At 46.3% G+C, this 26105-nt stretch overlaps 1 protein-coding gene across 1 annotated transcript in view; it reads left to right on the top strand.

Annotated features, from left to right (window-relative positions):
• LOC138350653 (heme-binding protein 2-like) overlaps positions 1-13771 on the top strand; it is a 14424-nt gene extending 653 nt beyond the window's left edge. The window contains exons 2-7 of the mRNA XM_069301717.1: positions 1592-1655; positions 1863-1943; positions 2348-2474; positions 8129-8303; positions 12710-12820; positions 13447-13771. Coding sequence (XP_069157818.1) covers positions 1593-1655; positions 1863-1943; positions 2348-2474; positions 8129-8303; positions 12710-12820; positions 13447-13513 — 624 coding nt within the window. The 5' untranslated portion in view covers position 1592 and the 3' untranslated portion in view covers positions 13514-13771. The remainder of the gene's footprint in view (positions 1-1591; positions 1656-1862; positions 1944-2347; positions 2475-8128; positions 8304-12709; positions 12821-13446) is intronic.
• Positions 13772-26105: the final 12334 nt, after the last annotated feature.

Below are 26105 nucleotides of genomic sequence, written 5' to 3'. Positions count from 1 at the left end.
AAGATGCTTATCTTAACATACTAAGAAGGTTAGGTAAGGTCGTTGTTTTCTATGAAGCTTTTCAAGGTAAACTAGTATGATTAGTATGTCACATATGCACGTATTTAATAAGTCAATATTGGCTGTAAGAAAGTGCGAGAACGGGTTGAAGAAATAGGAGAGGTCCCAAGATGCTGCCCTGTGGCACTCCAACGGTTATTGGTTGAGTGGGAGAGGTTATATTATTGATGGTTACACATTGGTGTCTATCACTAAGATAGGATTGGATATAGTCCAGTGCATGGCCTCGGATTCCATAATGATGGAGTTTACGTAAGAGGTAATTGTGATTAACAGTATCAAAGGCCTTTCTCAGGTCAATGAAGAGTCCTATCGGAAACTCATTTTTGTCAAGGGCTGAGTAAATTATATCAAGAAGACTAATAATTGCATTGTTGGTACTGTTTTGGAGCGGAAGCCAAACTGACAGGGGCTGAGTATGTCGAATTTTACGAGAAAGGAGTAGAGCTGTTTGTAGATAATTTTTTCAAACATTTTTGATAGTATGGGTAGGTTTGATATTGGTCTATAATTGTTTATGTCTGCCGGATTACCTCCTTTATGAACTGGCGTTACTCTTGCTTTTTTAAGGATATCAGGGAAGGTGTGACACTCAAGGGATTTGTTGAACAGCAGAGCTATAGGTGGTGCAAGGGCATGGGAGGCGCTCTTGTATACAATGGACGGAATTTCACTGATGTTCCCAGCTTTGGTTTTTAGAGAGTGTATGATGGACACAACATCTGTCGGGCTGATTGGTGAGAGGAGAAGAGAGTTTGGATAGCTGCCTGAGAGATATGTGTTGATATGTCTGAGTCTGTGGGATTTTACTGGCAAGGTTAGCACCGATTAAAAGAAGCTATTAAATTCATTTGCCGTTTCTAAATCAGTTGACGGTGTAAAGCCATCCTTAGAGAGTGTTTTCTGGTTGTGGGAGAATTGTTTAGTTCCTAGGATATTAGAGATGGTATTCCATATGCTTTTCATGTTGCCTTTTGCTTCTTTGAATTTAGTCTCATAATATGAAAGTTTGGCTTTTCTTATGATACTGGTAAGCACTGATGAGTACCTTTTAACTACTTCCTTCCTTCCTTCCTTCCTTCCTCTAATGATCATTAATACGTCTTCAGTATATATGTGTGAAAACGAAAGTCTAGACTCGGCTGCATCTCGCTATAAAAACTGAAGATAACTTTGTGATATTTTATACATTATTTTATATATACACACTGACGGGCAGACACTGACAGACACTGACGGGCAGACACTGACAGACACTGACGGGCAGACACTGACGGGCAGACACTGACGGGCAGACACTGACGGGCAGACACTGACAGACGCTGACGGGCAGACACTGACAGACGCTGACGGGCAGACACTGGCAGACGCTGACGGACAGACACTGACAGACACTGACTGACAGACACTGACAGAAAAACATTTCCAGACGCACCACACACAGACAGACACACAATAATCAAGTCATTGTTCACTAACAACCAGGGAAGCAAAGCTTGTAGAGTAAAACCTGATAATTTCTTCCCCTCAGGATGCGTTGGTTGGTAGTGTGTTCCCTGCTGCTGCTGGGCTCCACGGCGGCCCAGGCCAACTTTGTATGTACCTCCCTCCCATGTGTACTTACACATTTACTTCTATGCAATATCTACTCAAAAATATTGTAGAAAATCTACCCTTCTATGCCTAAGAGTTTTGCTGATAATTGTTGCTGTTTAAAAGATTACATTGCATGCTATATGATTTTATGGGGGTTTTAAAGAGGTTTGCAATGTTTATCTTCTCATGTTGATGATATTGCACAGATCAGCGACATTGTGGAAGAGATCATCAACCTCTTCCAGACGTACGAGGAGGCGCCTTACAACGTCACCAGGACAGCTAATGTGGGTGACTACTCTTAATACCTTCAAGATAATTTACTTGTCAATTAAGATAGTTCTAAAATTGTGTTGTTTATATTCTGCGTATTGTTAATATTCAGGTAAAACTTCATGCGTTGATTTTTAAGTCAGGTCTCCCACAGTGTGCTGGTAACAGTGTGGTCCCCCACAGTGTGCTGGTAACAGTGTGGTCCCCCACAGTGTGCTGGTAACAGTGTGGTCCCCCACAGTGTGGTCCCCCACAGTGTGGTCCCCCACAGTGTGGTCCCCCACAGTGTGCTGGTAACAGTGTGGTCCCCCACAGTGTGGTCCCCCACAATGTGCTGGTAACAGTGTGGTCCCCCACAGTGTACAGTAACAACATGTCGACTACAGAATGCCAGCAACAATAGGTATCTTTCTCTCAGGGGTATGAGGAGCGGCTGTATGAGGCGAGGAAATGGGTGTGTTCAAGATCGAACAGTTATTCAGACCCGGACATGGCTGTTCTCGCCTGGAGACTCAACCACTATATGACCGGAGATCACAGTGGCCGTGAGTCCTCCTCCACTTGTACTCTTAACCCTTTCATTGCGCAAAACGCCATGTGCGTTTTTTTTCCCCTTTTTGGTTTAACTATTTCTCGTCAAATGTCAGTATAATACTTTTAAATAGTAGCACAGGTCAGGATTAACTAAACAAGGCTCTTGTATATCAATGATAGTAAGTCCCATCAGTTGGAATAATTCATTATTTACAATTATTTGTTATAGATATAGTAAAGGTAAATCAAATTAACAGCAATTGTATCATTAATAATAATGATAAAATCAACTGGGGCTGAGAAGTGACGCGAACCCGCGACTAAGGCAGCCACACTCTACCAGCAGACCAACTGCACATTCTACCACTGTATTACCACTGACTAGATAAAAATCATACAACAGGATTTCTACTCAATTCACTAGACGTCTGGAGGCTCCTCCTGGATCCAGTCCAAATTTTTTGTATGACCCCTAAGCACTCGGTGAAGGCAAAGTAGTTCAACACCGTACGCCCCAACGTCAGATACACATAGTGTGTGTATTTATTCAAATATACACTGTGTGTCTGAAGAAATACACCTCAATATGAAGGAGGAGGAAGCCCAGAAGGAAGGCAGTGCCACTGTCTGAGGTCAAGCCCCACAGGACACCCACTTCAACCAGGAATTAGCAAACCCCCAAACACCCGGTGAGAGAGGCACTGAAGAGGAAAAAGGGGTCATGCCACAACACTCCTGACTCGAGCACCCTGGAAAAAAAACGCCCTTAGAAACCCTGGGAGGAAAAGCGACTGGAAGAGAAATGAATGTCAAGCAGAGTCCTGAAAGAGCAAATGCCACCCCAACTGACAGGTCAAGTGAGCCACAGGAAAAGGACCCCAACACTAGCAGAAGGGAGTGGGCAGTGAAAGCACAGCCTCCACCACAGCTGCTGCTGGAAAAACAGCACCAAAAAATGCCCTCTACCCCCTGGCACCTGCCTCCAAAAGCATCAGAGTCACTCTGGCAGGTAATAATAATCTTGCACGGTCAAGATGTACCCTACAGCAGCGAACAAGGGAACCTCAAAGGCCAGCTGCAATGTGAGGAACAAAACCAGAACAGACTGACCAACACTGCCAAAGGACCAAGAACAGAACGGAAATTAGAAAGACAACCAGTAGTAGGCATCCATCAGTCTCAGGAGCCACTCAAAACACCAATCCTACCACATGGGATGCGAGTGCCCATGGACGACAAGAAGCTAGCCAAAAACTAAAGCAGGAAGTGATTGCTAGGCAAGAAAAGTCCTGAACCTCAAACGCCACTCAAAGAAAACCTGGATCAAAACACATAACCAAGGCCGGAACCAATCCCGCATCGAGGCTAAAGCAGGAGCCGCATCAAATCTGATAACACTAGAAATTTAAAGACAATATAATGGACACACAAAAAGTGAGCCAAATCTGGGACGCACAAGTAAGCGAGGCATCAGAAGAAAAAAAATGACGTGGAAAAGCAAATCCCAGTGTGGTGCAGAAGACCGAAGGTGCGTGGAGCGTAAAGGACATCTAGAGATATTAAACAAAAAGCAAACTCCAGTCCTTAAGACCACAGCTTCAGAAAAATGTCCAGATGAGGTTACCCCGCACCCCCCCAAAACGCCCTTGTAAAGCCCCCCATCCCATGGCTAAAAGATATCCCTGTAGCAATAAATCGCCCATGGCCTGCACTAGAGTTTAACTCAAGTAAATATAAAGTTATGAAGCAAGATGGAGGGAGCAGGAGGCCAGAGGCCAAATGGGAGACGAAATCCTCTAAGAAACGGACAGAGAGTAGGATCCAAGAGTTGATATCACACCGAACTTGTCTCCTAAAGCCAAAAAGGATATCATCAGCGGCGGATGCGAGGCTGGCTACATCAGAAATGCCACAAAAATGTGTGTAAAAAATGATTTAAATCCTTGTATACGACATACGTCAAACATGTGGTATATGCAAGGTTGACAATACCTTGTCAAGCATAAGACGAAGTCTGAGAAAGTTCAAATGTATGCCACCATACTAGTCCCAGAACTAAGAGGCATGAGTTACGAGGAAAGGCTGCGTGAATTACACCTCAAATCTCTGAAAGACAAAAGGGTTATGGGAGACATGATCACCACATACAAAATTCACAGGGGAATTGACAGGGTAGATGAAGACAGATTATTTAACACGGGTGGTACTCACACAAGGGGACACAGGTGGAAACTGAGCACTCAAATGAGCCAGGAAGACATTAGGAAGCATATTTTAAATGTCAGAGTATTTAGCAAATGGAATGCATTAGGCAGTGATGTGGTGGAGGCTGATCCCATACACAATGTCAACTGTAGATATAATATAGCCCAATAGGCTCAGGAACCTGTACACCTGTTGAGAGGCAGAATCAAAAAGCCAAAGTTTAACCCCCCGCAAGCACAACTAGGTGAGTTGTATGGATGAGGAGGAGTGGTTAGGATCATCACCCACGATAATTCTGTCCTTAAAGTGACCGCCAGAGTAAAGTAAAGCCAGAAAGTGACTGGACGGCCTCCACCACACGTGAAGCCTCACCTTGTAAGCAACATCTTGAGAGCAAGCGACCAGGCTGACAGAGAACCATCAAGCAACACTGCAGACAAAAAAAGGACATCACCTTAGGGTCAAACTTACCCTAGAAAGAAGGTTGACCACCGGCACACTGCTAAGTTAAGGTAGATACAGAAAGGCTACAAAGCATGTAGCCGACTTTGAGAGAAACTCAAGGAAGAGACCTGCAACCAGGGGCGCCAACTCAGGAACGTTCCGGCTACGAAGCCAAGCTGAGGAACACATCCCAAAAGTCATGATAACTCTTAGCCAGCAGCTGAAAATGAACACACACACACACAGGGGGATTCCAGGAGGTCTTCACAATAGAACGAGGTAAAGTCCCTGCGCTAGGAGACATGGTAGTAAACCAGGTGGCCTTGGAAGGGTTCAAAATTACCAGAGATGAGGCTAAGAGGCATCTATTGGATCTGGATGTGAGAAAGTCTGCTGGCCCAGACGGAATCTCACAATGGGTATTGAAAGTTTGCAGAAGTAAGTTTGCTTGCCACTCTCCATAGTGTATAGTAGGTCACTGGAGACGGGAGACCTACCAGAAATATGGAAGACGGCTAATGTGGTCCCAATATTCAAAAAGCGTGACAGACAAGAGGCACTGAACTACAGGCCAGTGTCCTTAACTTGTATACCATGCAAGGTGATGGAGAAGATCGTGAGAAAAAACCTAGTAACACATCTGGAGAGAAGAGACTTCGTGACAACCCATCAACATGGGTTCAAGGAGGGTAAATCTTGCCTCACTGGCTTAATAGAATTCTATGATCAGGTGACAAAGATTAAGCAAGAAAGAAAAGGATGGGCGGACTGCATTTTCTTCGACTGTCGGAAAGCCTTAGACACTGTACCCCATAAGAGGCGGGCGCATAAGTTGGAGAAACAAGCAAGAGTAACTGGTAGGGTGCTCTCAGAAGCAGTAAATTTTGTCTTGTTCTCTACCTAGACCTCAAAGGAGCTTTTGATAGCATTCCTCATACTTGCCTCCTCGCAAAGCTTGCGCGTTTAGGTGTATAGGGAAGATTACTTTTATGGTTACAGTCCTATCTTACGAACAGGACCTCCAAAGTCTATATACAAGGCGAGTTTTCCGATGACATCCCAATACAAACGGGTGTCCTGCAAGGCTCCATACTAAGCCCAACCCTTTTTGCTGCTTTCTTAGCAGATTTGCCTAACACCATCCTGTTAACCTCTCGGCGTACGCCGACGACTTAACATTGTATTATTCAGAGAATGCCTTACCTAATACAGTCCCAACAATGCAAACAGCACTTGACTACATCATAGATTGGACACAACAATGGGGCCTTCAAGTTAGTACTTACAAAACATGATATCAGATTTTCACTAAAAAAGGCTTGCTCATCTACCCACCCTCACAATACACAACACTCCCATCCAACACGTACAAGAACATAAATACCTCTGCATGCACTTAGACTCGCCCTCACTTACCTGGAAAGCACACATTCAGCACCTTAAACAGACGACACAACCCCGACTCGCCATACTTAAAGCCCTCACTGGCACCATCTGGGGAGCACACTATAAAATCTAACTGCCTCGTCATAGTACCATGGATCAGCTGACGCCATAAACACAACATCTCGGCCTACGGTGCGGCAAGTCTCCCTCTAACATACACCTCTGTTTTAGTCGCCGCTCCTCTGTCTACAGCACAACGCAACAAGCACTTTTGAAACTCTTCTCATCCTCAACATAAAGGCGTCTACCAACACCTGTACTGGTGCAGTCATCGGGAGGACAAACCCTTCATGCAAACTGCACCTACTATCAAGAAGAAGGTAGGATGCTCCAGTGGATAAGGGAGTACCTAAGCAATAGGAAGCAGAGAGTTACAGTGAGGGGGTGAGACCTCTGATTGGCGTGAAGTCACCAGTGGAGTCCCACAGGGCTCTGTACTCGGACCTATACTGTTTCTGATATACATAAATAATCTCCCGGAGGGTATAGACTCATTCTTCTCAATGTTTGCTGATGATGCACAAATATCTCAAAGAGCTCTTCTTTGCTCTTTCTTTCATAAAATATGTATTAAGAACCATTGAAACAAAAAGGTCGGCACACACCATATTTCATAATTGACGCCTTCAAAGACACCATGAAAATAGCCTAGGGATGTTTATAATTGTTGGTATTTTTTAAAGGCCTGCTTAGGCCTACCAGCTTAGGCCTACCCCAATCAGCCTATGACCATCCTGTACTCCAGACTATTCCCCCTGCAAATTATGGTGAGGCTAGCTCTAAGCTTCTGGCCTCCAAGTTTGGACCAACATTTTCTCTTAAAGGTATAGATTATTGACATCGGAGTCTGGGCAATATTTAGACAACAGTAAAATAAACATAAATGAATTCAAACTAAAACTCAAGAACTTACGATCAATATTCCACATGACTATGACTTGTCTATGACTCTATGACTTGTCTATGACTCTATGACTTGTCTATGACTCTATGACTTGTCTATGACTCTATGACTTGTCTATGACTCTATGACTTGTCTATGACTCTATGACTTGTCTATGACTCTATGACTTGTCTATGACTCTATGACTTGTCTATGACTCTATGACTTGTCTATGACTCTATGACTTGTCTATGACTCTATGACTTGTCTATGACTCTATGACTTGTCTATGACTCTATGACTTGTCTATGACTCTATGACTTGTCTATGACTCTATGACTTGTCTATGACTCTATGACTTGTCTATGACTCTATGACTTGTCTATGACTCTATGACTTGTCTATGACTCTATGACTTGTCTATGACTCTATGACTTGTCTATGACTCTATGACTTGTCTATGACTCTATGACTTGTCTATGACTCTATGACTTGTCTATGACTCTATGACTTGTCTATGACTCTATGACTTGTCTATGACTCTATGACTTGTCTATGACTCTATGACTTGTCTATGACTCTATGACTTGTCTATGACTCTATGACTTGTCTATGACTCTATGACTTGTCTATGACTCTATGACTTGTCTATGACTCTAAATGATATGCTTGTGTCCGGGCCCGCAGAGGACAAAGTGTACATGGGCCTGCCTGTGACAACGGAGTACTTACAAAGAGGTCCCCAGGATAAGACCTTCACCCTGTGCTTCCTCATCGACCAGAAGCACCAAGATGACCCCCCGACGCCAACTAACAAATTTGTTTTCATCGAGCATCGTCTGGAGATGCGGGTCCTTACCAGGTATGGCCTCGTTACTATGCCACACACACCTGTGTGACCTCTGTTAGGTGAGTGGTGTTTGTCTGGTACATTAGCATTCTCTGTTGTGTTTGTCTGGTACATTAGCATTCTCTGTTGTGTTTGTCTGGTACATTAGCATTCTCTGTTGTGTTTGTCTGGTACATTAGCATTCTCTGTTGTGTTTGTCTGGTACATTAGCATTCTCTGTTGTGTTTGTCTGGTACATTAGCATTCTCTGTTGTGTTTGTCTGGTACATTAGCATTCTCTGTTGTGTTTGTCTGGTACATTAGCATTCTCTGTTGTGTTTGTCTGGTACATTAGCATTCTCTGTTGTGTTTGTCTGGTACATTAGCATTCTCTGTTGTGTTTGTCTGGTACATTAGCATTCTCTGTTGTGTTTGTCTGGTACATTAGCATTCTCTGTTGTGTTTGTCTGGTACATTAGCATTCTCTGTTGTGTTTGTCTGGTACATTAGCATTCTCTGTTGTGTTTGTCTGGTACATTAGCATTCTCTGTTGTGTTTGTCTGGTACATTAGCATTCTCTGTTACTCAGGGGTTGCAATAATATTCAGACCTAAAGCACAACTACATCTGTTACTTGTTACTTATTATGTTTGGGTTAGGTTAAGTTAGGTTTGGTTAGATAAGGTCAGATTAGGTTAGGTTAGATAAGGATAGATAATGTTAGGTTAGGTAAGGTTATCTTGAGATGATTTCGGGGCTTAGCGTGCCCGCGGCCCGGTCCTCGACCAGGCCTCCTTTTTGTTACACATCCCCAGGAAGCAGCCCGTAGCAGCTGTCTAACTCCCAGGTACCTATTTATTGCTAGGTGAACAAGGGCATCATGGCTCCTCTGCCCATTTGTTTCCGCCTCCACCGGGAATCGGACCCGGAACCTCAGGACTACGAATCTGAAGCGATGTCCACTCAGCTGTCAGGCTCCTGTAACAGGTTAGGTTAGGTTAGATACAGTTCGGTTACATTAGGTAATTTGTTAACTGGTTAGGCAGTTTTGTTCTTGAATCCAGTTTGTCTGTCCCAACCACTTGAAGTGGACGGTAGAGCGACAGTGTCGCTGCGTTCTGGTCTATGTTCGAACCCTGATGAACCAATTGATTAGACACCATTCCTTTACTTCATCCAATGTGCCCATACCCCAGCTCCTTGTCATCATACCCCAGCTCCTTGTCATCATACCCCAGCTCCTTGTCATCATACCCCAGCTCCTTGTCATCATACCCCAGCTCCTTGTCATCATACCCCAGCTCCTTGTCATCATACCCCAGCTCCTTGTCATCATACCCCAGCTCCTTGTCATCATACCCCAGCTCCTTGTCATCATACCCCAGCTCCTTGTCATCATACCCCAGCTCCCTGTCCTCAGTACCGCAGCTCCTTGTCCTCAGTACCGCAGCTCCTTGTCCTCAGTACCGCAGCTCCTTGTCCTCATATCCCAGCTCCTTGTGCCCATACCCCAGCTCCTTGTGCCCATACCCCAGCTCCTTGTCATCATACCCCAGCTCCTTGTCCTCAGTACCGCAGCTCCTTGTCCTCAGTACCGCAGCTCCTTGTCCTCAGTACCGCAGCTCCTTGTCCTCATACCCCAGCTCCCTGTGCCCATACCCCAGCTCCTTGTGCCCATACCCCAGCTCCCTGTGCCCATACCCCAGCTCCTTGTGCCCATACCCCAGCTCCCTGTACCCATACCCCAGCTCCTTGTCATCATACCCCAGCTCATTGTGCCCATACCCCAGATCCCTGTGCCCATACCCCAGCTCCTTGTGCCCATACCCCAGCTCCCTGTGCCCATACCCCAGCTCCTTGTCATCATACCCCAGCTCATTGTGCCCATACCCCAGCTCCCTGTCCCCATACCCCAGCTCCTTGTCATCATACCCCAGCTCCTTGTCATCATACCCCAGCTCCTTGTCCCCATACCCCAGCTCCTTGTCCTCCATACCCCAGCTCCTTGTCCTCCATACCCCAGCTCCTTGTCCCCATACCCCAGCTCCTTGTCCCCATACCCCAGTTCCTTGTCCCCATACCCCAGCTCCTTGTCCCCATACCCCAGCTCCTTGTCCCCATACCCCAGCTCCTTGTCCTCCATACCCCAGCTCCTTGTCATCATACCCCAGCTCCTTGTCCCCATACCCCAGCTCCTTGTCCTCCATACCCCAGCTCCTTGTCCCCATACCCCAGTTCCTTGTCCCCATATCCCAGTTCCTTGTCCCCATACCCCAGCTCCTTGTCCCCATACCCCAGCTCCTTGTGCCCATACCCCAGCTCCTTGTCCCCATACCCCAGTTCCTTGTCCCCATACCCCAGCTCCTTGTGCCCATACCCCAGTTCCTTGTCCCCATACCCCAGTTCCTTGTCCCCATACCCCAGCTCCTTGTCCCCATACCCCAGCTCCTTGTGCCCATACCCCAGCTCCTTGTCCCCATACCCCAGCTCCTTGTCCCCATACCCCAGTTCCTTGTCCCCATACCCCAGCTCCTTGTGCCCATACCCCAGCTCCTTGTCCCCATACCCCAGCTCCTTGTGCCCATACCCCAGTTCCTTGTCCCCATACCCCAGTTCCTTGTCCCCATACCCCAGTTCCTTGTCCCCATACCCCAGCTCCTTGTGCCCATACCCCAGCTGCCTTAGTGGTAACATTGTCGTGTGTCTCAAGCTGGAACAGGTTTCCAACAGCATCTCAAACTCCAGCTTCCACGCCATCTCACTTGCTCTGGACACAATGAGACAGTTGCTTCCCGGATTCACCAGAGTGCTTGGGACCCCAATGGGGCGGACCTCGATGGGGCGGACCTCGATGGGGCGGACCTCGATGGGGCGGACCTCGATGGGGCGGACCTCGATGGGGCGGACCTCGATGGTGCGCATCTCGGTGGGGCGGACCTCGATGGGGCGGACCTCGATGGTGCGCATCTCGGTGGGGCGGACCTCGATGGGGCGGACCTCGATGGTGCGCATCTCGGTGGGGCGGACTTCGATGGGGCGGACCTCGATGGTGCGCATCTCGGTGGGGCGGACCTCGATGGGGCGGACCTCGATGGTGCGCATCTCGGTGGGGCGGACTTCGATGGGGCAAATGCCGACGAGATTAAGAACGTCTCTTTGGATCGCAGAACCTCAATGGGACCTCCGGACGAAGAGGTTTTTAATCTGGAGGTCTAAGCAGCTCTTTGACAGACCTGGGCCGGAGGTTGTTGATGGTGCTGTGTCTCATCCATTGGTCTGCGTGATGCTAAAGCTGCGTTGTGCAGACTCAGGTCTCGTTCTCGCCTCTCTGAATCTCATGTCGAATCATCAGCAAGACACAAACCTTGCCTCCACATATCACTGAGATCTGATTCATTATCAGATTCTACTACTTGTTGATGATTTCGAGGATTACTGCCCCCGCGGCCCGGTCTCTGATCAGACCTCTTGGTTGCTGATCTGATCAACCAGGATGTTTGATGTGTCTGCTCGCAGCCTGACGTTAGAGTCACAGCCTGGTTGATCTCGCAAAGATGAGAATCCCAGCATGGTACACAACATGCAGCTCTTCAAACTTACTGTATGTCATTCACTTGTAGGTCGCGTTTAATCCCCGACCGTTCAAGTGGTTGGGCACCATTCCTTCCCCCCGTCCCATCCCCAATCCTTATTCTGACCCCTTCCAAGTACTATATAGTCGTAATGGCTTGGCGCTTTCCCTGCTTGTTCCCTTCACTTAGGAACGACGAAGATTTGAAATCTAAGCTGAAAATGCAGATAATGTGACCATCTCTTAAGTAAACAGAACCCGGATTCTCAAAATAAGGCTCCCAGAAGCACTTAAATGGTACTCGCTTCATACAGATCGGCGTTCAATCCCCGATCGTCCAAGTGATTGGGCACCATTCCTTTCCCCCTGTCTCATCGTAAATCCTTATCCTGACCCCTTCATAGTGCTATATAGCCGTAATGGCTTGGCGCTTTCCCTTCAACCAAAACACCGAAGTCGTACTTAAGTAGTACCAAGGTACCAAAATGGTACTCAGCTGAGGATTCAGACTTCATCTGGAGCACAGCTTCGCCTCCTAGACCAGGGATGCACTGCATTAATACGATGTGAAGGAGCTGGATATGAGGAACGTTTGGGCACACGTTCGTCTTCCAGTGACCACAACGTCAGATGATTAGTGTTGGTGATGATGAAGGGTTTATTCATATGCTTGTATAATTACCTAAGTGTAATTACCTAAGTATAGTTACAGGATGAGAGATTCACACTTGTTGTCCCGTCTTCCCAGTACTCTTTGTCGTATAACGCTTTGAGTGTGTGTGTGTGTGCATGTGTGTGTACCATCGAGGGAGTACCGTGGTGTGTGTCCCATCACAATGACGAGCCATCAACCATCTCGCCTCCACAGGACGGTCGGGGGGTACATGTACCACGAGAATGAGTGGATGGAGGAGGCAGGCAAGCTGGCTGCTATCATCCAACAGGAAGGGGAGAGTGTCTCTCTCAATCATGTGCACTGGTGAGTAGCGGTCGTGTGTGTGTGTGTGTATGTGTGTGTGTGTGTGAGTGTGAGTGTGAGTGTGAGTGTGTGTGTGTGTGTGTGTGTGTGTGTGTGTGTGTGTGTGTGTGTGTGTGTGTGTGTGTGTGTGTGTGTGTGTGTGTGTGTGTGTGTGTGTGTCCCTCCTCAGTCATGTGTCTCACTCAGCAATATGTATGTTTGAACAAATTCACAAGGGCGGTGACGAGGGTTCGAACCTCGTCGAACCTCGTCACGGCCCTTGTAGATTTGTTCATTTGATGCATCACTCTATTGTGATATCTGTGTGTGTGTAATATGTATGTTTGTCGTGATTAAAGATGCTGAGAAGTGTAGTGAGAGATGTTGGAGAAGTGTAGTGAGAGATGCTGGAGAAGTGTAGTGAGAGAAGAGCAGCAGGAAATATGATATTCAACATGAGTTATGGGAGCTGCCGGACTGTCCGCCTCGCTGCCACCATACAAGTGTGTGTGGAGCTGAGTAGCAGCAGCAGATCAGTGATATTACCCCTTCACAGCACTCACACTCACAAAACAACTCATCCCGACCCATATTACCTGCTCTGGTGCCAACTAACACAACCTATCTTCCCCTCTCCCCTTTCCCAGGGCAAGCTACGACTTTCCCTGGAAATTTTGGAACCGTCGCAACGAGGTGTGGTTCCCTGTGGCCTAAAGGCTGAGTCTCCATTAAGCTCCTCACAAAAAACTGTGAAAAACAAGAGTCTCTCCCCCTCGCTAACAGCCGGATGATTCCTACTTTCATTAGAAGCTTATTCACAGAAAACAGCATTAAGTTATTCACAGGATATACTATTATGTAGTTAATTTCATGGATGCACAAATTATATTTCTTTCCTGTGGGTTTGAAGTCTATATTCTTGTTTAAAGTACAATATTGTGGAGCTGCGGTTGGAAATAAAAGTCACGAGTTAATGGGTGTGTTTCTTTGACATGTTGGAGCAGGTGGTGAGGGCGGAGGAGGAATGCTGTGAACATATACATGTTTGTGATTAATTTGGGCATTCTTGCACAGCCACAGCACCAGTAGCTTGGCCCACGGGTACTTAAGCTAACCAACAGGTGTAATGGTAGACACATTGTAAGACAATTTACCTGAGTTTACCTGAGGGCCACTAATACTAGTGGCCTCGACTAGACCACGAGATTAGAGAAGATCCAGCGGTATGCCACCAGGCTCGTCCCGGAACTGAGAGGAATGAGCTACGAAGAAAGGCTAAGGGAGCTGAACCTCACATCCCTGGAAAACAGAAGAGTAAGGAGAGACATGATAACCACCTACAAAATTCTCAGGGGAATTGACAGGGTGGACAAAGACAAACTCTTCACCATGGGAGGTACACGAACAAGGGGACACAGGTAGAAACTTTGTACCCAGATGAGCCACAGAGACGTTAGAAAGAATTATTTCAGTGTCAGAGTAGTTAATAGATGGAATGCACTAGGAAGAGATGTGGTGGAGGCTGACTCCATACACAGTTTAAAATGTAGATATGATAGAGCCCAGTAGGCTCAGGAATCTGTACACCAGTTGATTGACAGTTGAGAGGCGGGACCAAAGAGCCTCTTAACTCAGTCAACTTGCGAGCTCAACCCTCGCAAGAACAATTAGGTGAGTACTAGTTCACGTAATAAATTCACATAAAATCACTTTTCACATTAAAATTCACATAATAACTACCTCAACCTTAAGTGATAACATACATTATATAATTCGTAGCACCAGGTGGAATACTGTGAAAGATGATGGAATTGGGTTCTTAATTGTTCTGCTTTTATATAAAGCATAGGTTCGACAATTGTTTAATTCATTATTTTATTTACTTTATTTATTTATATATTTATTCATACAAGAGTTGTTACATTCTTGTGCAGCCACTAGCAGGCACAGCGTTTCGGGCAGGTCCTTTATCCTAATTTTCCCCGGAATACGACACGCCAAATCGTATGGGTAATAAATAAATAAAATGGGTTTAACAACCAGGTACCCATTTTACTATTGGATAAACAGAGGCTACAGTTAAGGATTGGCGCCCAGTAAATCCCCCGGCCAGGATACGAACCCAGGACAAAGCGCTCGCGAAACGCCAGGCGAGTGACTTACCACTACACCACTGAAACTGCTAAATCCTAGTGACCGGGAACTCATCAGGGAGTGAGTTCCATAGACTGGGTACTTTTATTTGCATGGAGTGTTTGCACAGATTTAGTCAGTCTCTGGGGATATCAAATAGATATTCCAGGTGTGGTGATAATGGGTTCTTTTACACCTATCAACGAAAAGTTTCAGATCAAAATTAGCATTTAGAAACCAGGTTTTGTGCATGTAGATAGCACATGAGATTGTGTGGAGTGACTGTATGTTTAGCATGTTAAGGGACTTGAACAGAGGGGTTGTGTGTTGTCTGAAGACAGAGTTTGTTATTGTTCTCAACAAAATTTTGCTGGGTGATGATGGGCTTGAGGTAATTTGCAGTGGTTGAACCTCCATGCACAGATTCCATATGTAAGATAGGGGTAGATTAGTGCATAGTATAATGAGAGGAGAGAAGAGTGGGGAGCATAATATCTGAGTTTGTTAGAGTATACCAATCAAAATGTAAGGAAAAATGATTCAGGAAGCAAATTAGGGTCACATTGAGGATAAGCAGTATAGTTATTGGTCAAATTCGAAGACATCTCCTAGAATAAAAACAGAAAACGGGCATTAGTGACACGAAAACTCAGATATTTTCCAGCAAATATGATAATTCATAGTAATAACACACACACACACACACACACACCACCACCACCACTGAAAATAAGTGTTGAGTGCATCGTGGTATTGTGAAATTGTGGAGCCGGAGTGACCTCACCACTAGTGACCTGACCAGCTGTGACGCGGGACGCAGCGACCTCACACCTGACGAGCCGCGTGGAGTACTTTCTCGCCTGTTTGTGCTGCAGATTGTGCAAGGTATTTAGGAGTGCCTTTTTGGCTAGGTTGTTACTGCAATGACAAGATCAGGAGGGGTTCAAGGTCAATCACCAGCAGGGATGAGGAGGAGGACAGATTTATAGACAAATTAATAGGGAAATTTATAGAGAGAAGGAGCGATTGGATGGAGGATCTAATCCAAGGGATTAAAAGCGAGTTATTTCAGCAAATACAGGATGCGGTAGAGAGGCAGAAACAAGAACTTATGCACTATATTCAGGAAGAGATTAGGAAGGGAAGAGAGGACTGGGAGAGGGAATGTGCTCGGATCACAAACGAATTAGGAAGGATTAACAGCATGGCTAAGGACAGAGGATTAGTGGGGGATGGGTTAGTGACTGTGGTTGGGATGGAGAATCCCCAGGGGACAGGCTACCAGCATGACAATGAATTACTGAGGAGACGGTCTATTATAATACATGGATTATTCGAATCTGGGGCACCAACAAGACAAGAGAGAATAGAGACGGAAAAATATGAATTGCATGAGATATTGAGGTGTATTGGAGCAGGAATGGCAGAACACGAGGTGGATATCAGCCGGCGGGTTGGACCTTACAATTGTACCAAGAATAGACCTGTTCTGGTGCAATTCTCCAATGAGGAGGCTGTGGAGTACATAATGAGAAACAAGCACTTACTCAGAGGAAGTGAAACCCATTACAATGTGTTTATAGAGAGGTTTATGACGAAAGATGAGCAAATAGCCCACAAGAAAAGATGGCAACAACGACACCGAACTAGCCTCTCAGGTAGTCTCACCTCCCAGGTCACATCCCAGGTCACCTCCCAGGTCACCTCCCAGGTCGCATCCTCCCCAACTCAGCCCTCCTATACCTCCCCTCTGCCTCAGTCCCCCAAAACCCCCCTGTCCCTTCCACATTTGCACCTCCCCAACGATTCCCCTGCCCCTGCTACATCACACCTGTCAACGACCCCAGTGGGTCAAGCCATGCCCTCCCCAAACCTACCTTCCCATCCCCCCTCCCCTACTACCCCTTCCTACTCCCCTGCCCCTTCTACCCCATTGACTTCAATTCCATCTACTCCATCCCAGCTTCCACTGCACCCCTCTTCCACTCACCCCCAAACCCCACCCAACCCTCACCCCTCCTATGCACCTCCAGCCCACATTTAACCCCCTCACCTTGTGACCCCCTAACACCTTCCCCCATCTCCCTCTTCCCCTCTTCTACCCCAAAACCCCCACCTACCCCCGATTCCCCCCCTAACTAATACACCCTCTTCCACTCCCAGCACCTATGCTCTATTCTCCTCTCAGCCCTCTGCCCTCAATATCCCTCTCCCCCCCAACCTCTCAAACTCTATCTGACTCTCAGTCTCACTCTATTTCTCAACCCCCCCTATGCTATTCAGATCCCTAACTTTCAGACCCATTATGCCCTTCCTACCCCCCTAGATGCCCAGACCTCATTCGCCTACCAGGCACTCCCAGGCACCCCCCCCCCCATTCACCCCCACAGCCCCCACTCGCCCCCCAGACCCCCGGTGAAAGGGGGAACTCTGACACCCGAGTTTCCAAGAAGAGTCTCAAGGTTTGGTACAACAATGCTGATGGGGTAGCCAATAAAGCAGAAGAGATAAAAGAAAGAGTTAGTGAGGCAGACCCAGACATAGTGGCAATAGTGGAAACTAAAATAAATGGCATGATCTCGGATGCAATCTTTCCAGAGGGGTACCAGGTGATAAGAAAAGAAAGGACACAGAGACAGGGAGGAGGAGTGGCACTCCTAATAAAGCGGAAATGGAAGTTTGATGAGCTGGAAAATCCGGGTACCAATGAAAGCACGAGCTTCATACATGGAACTCTGACAGTGGATGGGAAGAAGATTGTAATCTTGATACTCTACAATCCCCCACCAAACAGTAGAAGGCCCAGGCAGGAGTACGAGGACAGCAACAAGACATGTATAGATGAACTGCAGAGGGCAGCAACTATAGCGCATAGAATGAGAGCGAAGCTGCTGGTCATGGGGGACCTAAATCACGGAGAGATAGATTGGGAAACGAGGAATCCACATGGCGGGGAGGAGACCTGGGGAGCGAAGCTGGTAGACGTTATTGACAGGAATTTCCTAACACAGCATGTGAAAGAAGATACTAGGGAAAGAGGAGGGGATACGCCCAGCCTATTAGATCTCATTTTCACCCAGAATGTAGAAGACATCGAGCAGTTGGAACATGAAATACCACTAGAAGCCAGTGACCATTGTGTCCGAGTCTTTGACTACATGATGGAGTTTAAAATTGTGACCAAAGGACAAGAGGTCCGGGAAAGGAGACTTGATTACAGAAAAGGGGACTACAGAAGGATAGGGGACTACCCGGGAGAAGTGCAGTGGGAGGAAGAACTTAGAGGAAAAACAGTGCAAGGTATGATGAACCAAGTCATATTGAAATGCAAGGAGGCTGAAGAGAGATTTATTCCAACAATAAAGGAAAAAAGCAGGAGGGAATATAATAACCCATCGTTCAATAGGCAGTGTCAGGAAGCAAAGGTGAGAAGCAGGAGGGAGTGGAGGAAGTACAGAAGACAAAGGACAGAGGACAACAGGATTAGATGTAACAGAGCTAGGAATGATTACATTAACATAAGACGAGTGTCAGAAAGAAATTATGAGAATGATATTGCAGTCAAAGCGAAAAAGCAACCTAAATTACTACATAGCCATATAAGAAGGAAGATGTCGGTAAATGACCAAGTGACAAGACTGAGGAAAACAGAAGGGGCATATACAGAAAGCGACAAGGAAATCTGCGAGGTACTGAATGCAAAATTACATGGAGTGTTCACAACCGAGCCTGAGCAGCTCCCATTGTTAGAAGCGATTACCCAAGATGAAAGACTATCAGATATAGAGATGACAGCAGAGGAGGTAATGAAACAGTTGACAACACTGGATGCAAATAAAGCTGTTGGACCAGACAAAGTATCACCGTGGATACTTAAAGAGGCAGCGCAGGCTCTCAGCGTGCCTCTGGCAATGATCTTTAATGAGTCACATATGTCGGGAGAATTGCCCAGTTGCTGGAAGGAGGCAAATGTCGTACCGATTTTCAAGAAAGGTGATAGGGAGGAGGCACTTAACTACAGACCCGTATCACTGACAAGCATCCCCTGCAAAATACTTGAAAGAATAATTAGGCTAAGACTTGTTGAGCACCTGGAGAGCATTGGGTTTGTAAACAAGCACCAACATGTTTTCTGGACAGGGAAATCATGCCTAACAAACCTTTTAGAATTCTATGATAAAGTAACAAGGATAAGGCAGGACAGAGAAGGCTGGGCAGACTGCATATTTCTTGACTGCCAAAAGGTCTTTGATACAGTAACGCACATGAGACTGCTATACAAACTTGAGAGGCAGGCAGGAGTAAGCGGAAAGGCCCTAGTATGGGTGAAGAACTACCTAACAGGAAGGAGCCAGAGGGTAATGGTAAGGGGCGAGAAGTCGGACTGCCGAACAGTGACAAGTGGAGTACCTCAAGGATCGGTGCTGGGACCAATCCTCTTTCTAATTTACGTAAATGATATGTTTACAGGAGTGGAATCATACATGTCACTGTTTGCGGATGATGCAAAATTAATGAGAAGAGTTGTGACAGACGAGGATTGTAGGTTCCTCCAAGAGGACTTAAACAGGTTGCAGAGATGGTCAGAGAAATGGCTACTGGAGTTTAACACCAGTAAACGTAAAGTTATGGAAATGGGATCAGGTGACAGGAGACCAAAGGGACAGTACACAATGAAGGGGAACAGCCTACCTGTAACGATTCGAGAAAGAGACCTGGGAGTGGATGTGACACCTAATCTAACTCCTGAGGCACATATAAATAGGATAACGACAGCAGCGTACTCTACACTGGCGAAAATTAGAACTTCATTCAGAAACCTAAATGAGGAGGCATTTAGGGCGCTTTACACTGCCTACGTGAGACCGGTCTTAGAGTATGCCGTGCCATCATGGAGCCCCCACCTGAAGAAACACATAAAGAAACTGGAGAAGGTTCAGAGGTTTGCGACGAGGCTTGTCCCAGAGTTACGAGGGATGGGATATGAAGAGCGTCTGAAGGAACTGAACCTTACGACACTAGAGAAGAGAAGGGAGAGAGGAGATATGATAGGGACATATAAAATACTCAGGGGAATTGATAAAGTGGAAATAGATGAAATGTTCACACGTAATAATAACAGAACGAGGGGACATGGGTGGAAACTGGAAACTCAGATGAGTCACAGAGATGTTAGGAAGTTTTCTTTTAGCGTGAGAGTAGTGGAAAAATGGAATGCATTTGGGGAACAGGTTGTGGAAGCAAATACTATTCATACTTTTAAAACTAGGTATGATAGGGAAATGGGACAGGAGTCATTGCTGTAAACAACCGATAGCTGGAAAGGCGGGATCCAAGAGTCAATGCTCGATCCTGCAAGCACAAATAGGCGAATAGGTGAGTACACACACGCAGACGGAAACGCACTATTATGGGTAAGGAATTACCTGACAGACAGGTGTCAGAGAGTGACAGTGAGGGGCGAGGAGTCGAACTGGCGTAGAGTAACAAGCGGGATGCCTCAAGGATCAGTGCTGGGTCCCATTCTATTCCTCATTTATGTAAATAACTTGACTGCGGGAGTCGAGTTTTTTATGTCAATGTTTGCAGATGATGCAAAACTAATGAGAAGGATTGAGCCAGATGAGGATTGTAAGATTCTCCACGATAACTTGAACAGGTCATCCTGGAGAACCAAAGCTACTACACAGTCACATCAGTAGGAAAACAACAGTGAAGGAACGGGTGATGAAACTTAGAATGGGTGAGGACAGGTACACAGAGAATGACAAAGAGGTGTGTGAGGAACTCAACAAAAGGTTCCAGGAGGTCTTTACAATACAACAAGGAGAGATCACGGCGCTAGGAGAGGTGGCAACAAACCAGGCGGCCTTGGAAGGGTTTGAAATTACAAAAGATGAGGTCAAGAGGCACCTATTGGAGCTGGACGTGAGAAAGGCTGTTGGGCCGGACGGAATCTCAGCATGGGTATTGAAAGAGTGTGCAGAAGTACTTTGTTTGCCACTCTCCATAGTGTATAGTAGGTCACTGGAAACGGGAGACCTACCAGAAATATGGAAGACGGCTAATGTGGTCCCAATATACAAAAAGGGTGACAGACAAGAGGCACTGAACTACAGGCCAGTGTCCTTGACTTGTATACCATGCAAGGTGATGGAGAAGATCGTGAGAAAAAACCTAGTAACACATCTGGAGAGAAGCGACTTCGTGACAACCCATCAACATTGGTTCAGGGACGGTAAATCTTGCCTTACAAGCTTAATAGAATTCTAAGATCAGGTGACAAAGATTAAGCAAGAAAGAAAAGAATGGGCGCACTGTATTTTTTTGGACTGTCGGAAAGCCTTTGACACAGTACCCCATGAAAGGCTGATGCATAAGCTGGAGAAACGAGCAGGAGTAACTGGTAAGGCGCTCCAGTGGATAAGGAAATACCTAAGCAATAGGAAGCAGAGAGTTACAGTGAGATATAGACCTCAGATTGCCGTGAAGTCACCAGTGGAGTCCCACAGGGCTCTGTATTCGGACCTATCCTGTTTCTGATATACATAAATGATCTCCCAGAGGGTATAGACTCATTCCTCTCAGTGTTTGCTGACGATGCCAAAATTATGAGAAGGATTAAGACAGAGGAGGACAGTTTGAGACTTCAATAAGACCTGGATAGGCTGCAGGAATGGTCGAACAAATGGTTGTTAGAGTTTAACCCAAGCAAATGTAATGTAATGAAGATAGGTGTAGGGAGCAGGAGACCAGATACAAGGTATCATTTGGGAGATGAAATACTTCAAGAGTCAGAGAGAGAGAGAGAGAAAGACCTGGGGGTTGATATCACGCCAGACCTGTCCCCTGAAGCTCATATCAAGAGGATAACATCAGTGGCATATGCCAGGTTGGCTAACATAAGAACGGTCTTTAGAAACTTGTGTAAGGAATCTTTCAGAACATTATGTACCACATGTCAGACCCATCCTGGGGTATGCAGCTCCAGCATGAAGTCCATATCTAGTCAAGCATAAGCCTAAACTGGAAAAGGTTCAAAGGTTTGCCACCCGACTAGTACCCGAATTGAGGGGTATGAGCTACGAGGAGAGACTATGGGAATTAAACCTCACGTCACTGGAAGACAGAAGAGTTAGAGGGATATGATCACCACATACAAGATTCTCAGATGAATTGATAGGGTAAATAAGGACACAGGTGGAAATTGAGTTCCCAAATGAGCTATAGAGACGTTAGAAAGATTTTTTTCAGTGTCAGAGTGGTTGACAAATGGAATGCATTAGGAAGTGATGTGGTGGAGGCAGACTCCATACAGTTTCAAGTGTAGATATGATTGAGCCCAATAGGCTCTGGAATCTGTACATTAGTTGATTGACCGTTGAGAGGCGGGACCAAAGAGCCAGAGCTCAACCCCCGGAAGCACAACTAGGTGAGTACACACAGGGAGCAGCCCGTAGCAGCTGTCTAACTCCCAGGTACCTATTTACTGCTAGGTGAACATGGGGAATCAGGGTGAAATAATGCCCATTTGTTTCCGCCTTCGCCGGGGATCAATCCCCGGACTCAAGGATTATGAATCCCTAGCGCTGTTCACTCAGCTACCAGGCCCCATGTGTGTGTGTGGGAGGGGGGGGAGAGGCGTCGACAATGACACTCTAACTATCATACCAGATATGCAATTCAATTGCGTGTCCATCACAACAACTCAATCAGCAATAATAATTTTTCTCTCACCCTGACTACGGCCATGTCAGCAGTGATAATAAAACAAAGTAACCTGATTAGTAGGGTAAGTCCACTCCGGGCTCACCATAGCCCGTGCTACTTGGAACTTTTTGTTCCAAGTATCGAATCTTAAACAACAACAACAATATGAACCTCATATTGGTTGATTAGAACCACTAATCAAATTAGTGTGATTATTCCATATTTAGTACATATTCCATATTAGTACGTCATGAAGGGAACGGTACCCTGGAGCGGTATAGCCAATTGCCCCGTGTTGGTTACCCCACAAGGTATAGCCCCGTGTTGGTTATGCCACAAGGTATAGCCCCGAGTTGGTTATGCCACAAGGTATAGCCCCGAGTTGGTTACGAGACAAGGTATAGCCCCGTGTTGGTTATGCCACTAGGTATAGCCCCATATTAGTTATGCCACAAGGTATAGCCCCCGAGGTGGTTATGCCACAAGGTATAGCCCCGAGTTGGTTACGCCACAAGGTATAGCCCCGTGTTGGTTACGCCACAAGGTATAGCCCCGTGTTGGTTATGCCACAAGGTATAGCCCCGTGTTGGTTACGCCACAAGGTATAGCCCCGTGTTGGTTACGCCACAAGGTATAGCCCCGTGTTGGTTATGCCACAAGGTATAGCCCCGTGTTGGTTACGAGACAAGGTATAGCCCCGTGTTGGTTATGCCACTAGGTATAGCCCCATATTAGTTATGCCACAAGGTATAGCCCCGTGTTGGTTATGCCACAAGGTATAGCCCCGAGGTGGTTATGCCACAAGGTATAGCCCCGTGTTGGTTACACCACAAGGTATAGCACCGTGATGGTTATGCCACAAGGTATAGCCCCGTGTTGGTTACGCCACAAGGTATAGCCCCGTGTTGGTTATGCCACAAGGTATAGCCCCGTGTTGGTTACGCCACAAGGTATAGCCTTGTGTTGGTTATGCCACAAGGTATAGCCTTGTGTTGGTTATGCCACAAGGTATAGCCCCGTGTTGGTTATGCCACAAAGTATAGCCCCGTGTTGGTTACGCCACAAGGTATAGCCCCGTGTTGGTTATGCCACAAGGTATAGCCCCGTGTTGGTTACGCCACAAGGTATAGCCCCGTGTTGGTTATGCCACAAAGTATAGCCCCGTGTTGGTTACGCCACAAGGTATAGCCCCATGTTGGTTATGCCACAAGGTATAGCCCCGTGTTGGTTACGCCACAAGGTATAGCCTTGTGTTGGTTATGCCACAAGGTATAGCCCCATGTTGGTTATGCCACAAGGTATAGCCCCGTGTTGGTTATGCCACAAGGTATAGCCCCGTGTTGGTTACGCCACAAGGTATAGCCCCGTGTTGGTTATGCCACAAGGTATAGCCCCGTGTTGGTTACGCCACAAGGTATAGCCCCATGTTGGTTATGCCACAAGGTATAGCCCCGTGTTGGTTACGCCACAAGGTATAGCCCCGTGTTGGTTACGCCACAAGGTATAGCACCGTGTTGGTTACGCCACAAGGTATAGCACCGTGATGGTTACGCCACAAGGAAAAAAGTCAATATTATCGTGATAATCTGTTCTTATCAGCTCCAGAAAATTCCTTGGGTTGTGTGTGTACTCACCTAGTTGTGCTTGCGGGGGTTGAGCTCTGGCTCTTTGGTCCCGCCTCTCAACTGTCCATCAACTAATGTACAGGTCCCTAAGCCTATTGGGCTCTATCATATTTGTACCTGAAGCTGTGTATGGAGTCAGCCTCCACCACATCACTGCCTAATGCATTCCATTTGTCTACTGCTCTGACACTGAAAAAGTTCTTTCTAACGGGTTATTTGGGCGCTCAATTTCCACCTCTGTCCCCTAGTGCGTGTGTTCCCTTGTGTTAAATAGTCTGTCTTTATCTACCCTATCAATTCTTTTAAGAATCTTGAATGTGGTGATCATGTTTCCTCTAACTCTTCTTTTTCCCAGTGACGTGAGGTTTAATTCCCGTAGTCTCTCCTCGTAGCTCATACCCCTTAGTTCGTGTACTATTCTGGTGGCAAACCTTTGAACCTTTTCCAGTTTAGTATTATCCTTGACTAGATATGGACTCCATGCTGGGGCTGCATACTTCATGATTGGTCTGCCATATGTGGTATATAAAGATCTGAAAGTTTCCTTACACAAATTTCTAATGGCCGTTCTTATGTTGGCCAAGCTGGCGAATGCCGCTGATGTTATCCTCTTGACATGGGCTTCAGGGAACAGGTCTGGCGTGATATCAACCCCCATGTCTTTTTCTCTCTGAGACTCTTGAAGTATTTCATCTCTCAAATGATACCTTGCATCTGGTCTCCTGCTCCTTACACCTATCTTCATTATATTACATTTGCTTGGGTTAAACTCTAACAACCATATGTTCGACCATTCGTGCAGCTTGTCCAGGTCTTCTTGAAGTCTCAAGCTGTCCTCCTCTGTCTTAATCCTTCTCATAATTTTGACATCGTTAGCAAACATTGAGAGGAATGAGTCTATACTCTTTGTGCGATCATTTACGTATATCAGAAACAGGATAGGTCCGAATACAGAGCCCTGTGGGACTCCACTGGTGACTTCACACCAATCTGAGGTCTCACCCCTCACTGTAACTCTCTGCTTCCTATTGCTTAGGTACTCCCTTATCCACTGGAGCGCCCTACCAGTTACTCCTGCCTGTTTCTCCAGCTTATGCATCAGCCTTTTATGGGGGTACTGTGTCAAAGGCTTTCCGACAGTCCAAAAAATGCAGTCCGACCATCTTTATCTTTCTTGCTTAATCTTTGTCACCTGGTCATAGAATTCTATTAAGCCTGTAAGGCAAGATTTACCCTCCCTGAACCTATGTCGATGGGTTGTCACAAAGTCCTTTCTCTCCAGATGTGTTACTAGGTTTTTCTCACAATCTTCTCCATCACCTTGCATGGTATACAAGTTAAGGACACTGCCCTGTAGTTCAGTGCCTCTTGTCTGTCACCCTTTTAGAATATTGGGACTATATTAGCCGTCTTCCATATTTCTGGTAGGTCTCCCGTCTCCAGTGATCTACTATACACTGTGAAGAGTGGCAAGCAAAGTGCTCCTGCACACTCTTTCAATACCCATGGTGAGATTCCATCCGGCCCAACAGCCTTTCTCACTTCCAGATCCAACAGATGCCACTTGACCTCCTCTTTTGTAATTTCAAACCTTTCCAAGGCCGCCTGGTTTACTGCCACCTCCCCTAGCGCAGTGACCTCTCCTTGTTCTGTTGTAAAGACCTCCTGGAACCTCTTGTTGAGTTCTTCACACACCTCTTTGTCATTCTCTGTGTACCTGTCCTCACCCGTTCTAAATTTCATCACCTGTTCCTTCACTGTTGTTTTCCTCCTGATGCGACTGTAGAGTAGCTTTGGTTCGGTCTTGGCTTTATTAGCTATATGTTCCTCCACGCCCT

Source organism: Procambarus clarkii, chromosome 46 (genome assembly GCF_040958095.1).
Source record: "Procambarus clarkii isolate CNS0578487 chromosome 46, FALCON_Pclarkii_2.0, whole genome shotgun sequence".
NCBI lineage: Eukaryota > Metazoa > Arthropoda > Malacostraca > Decapoda > Cambaridae > Procambarus > Procambarus clarkii.
The sequence above is the reverse complement of the archived record's forward strand: the minus strand, read 5'-3'. Positions and strand labels throughout refer to the sequence as shown.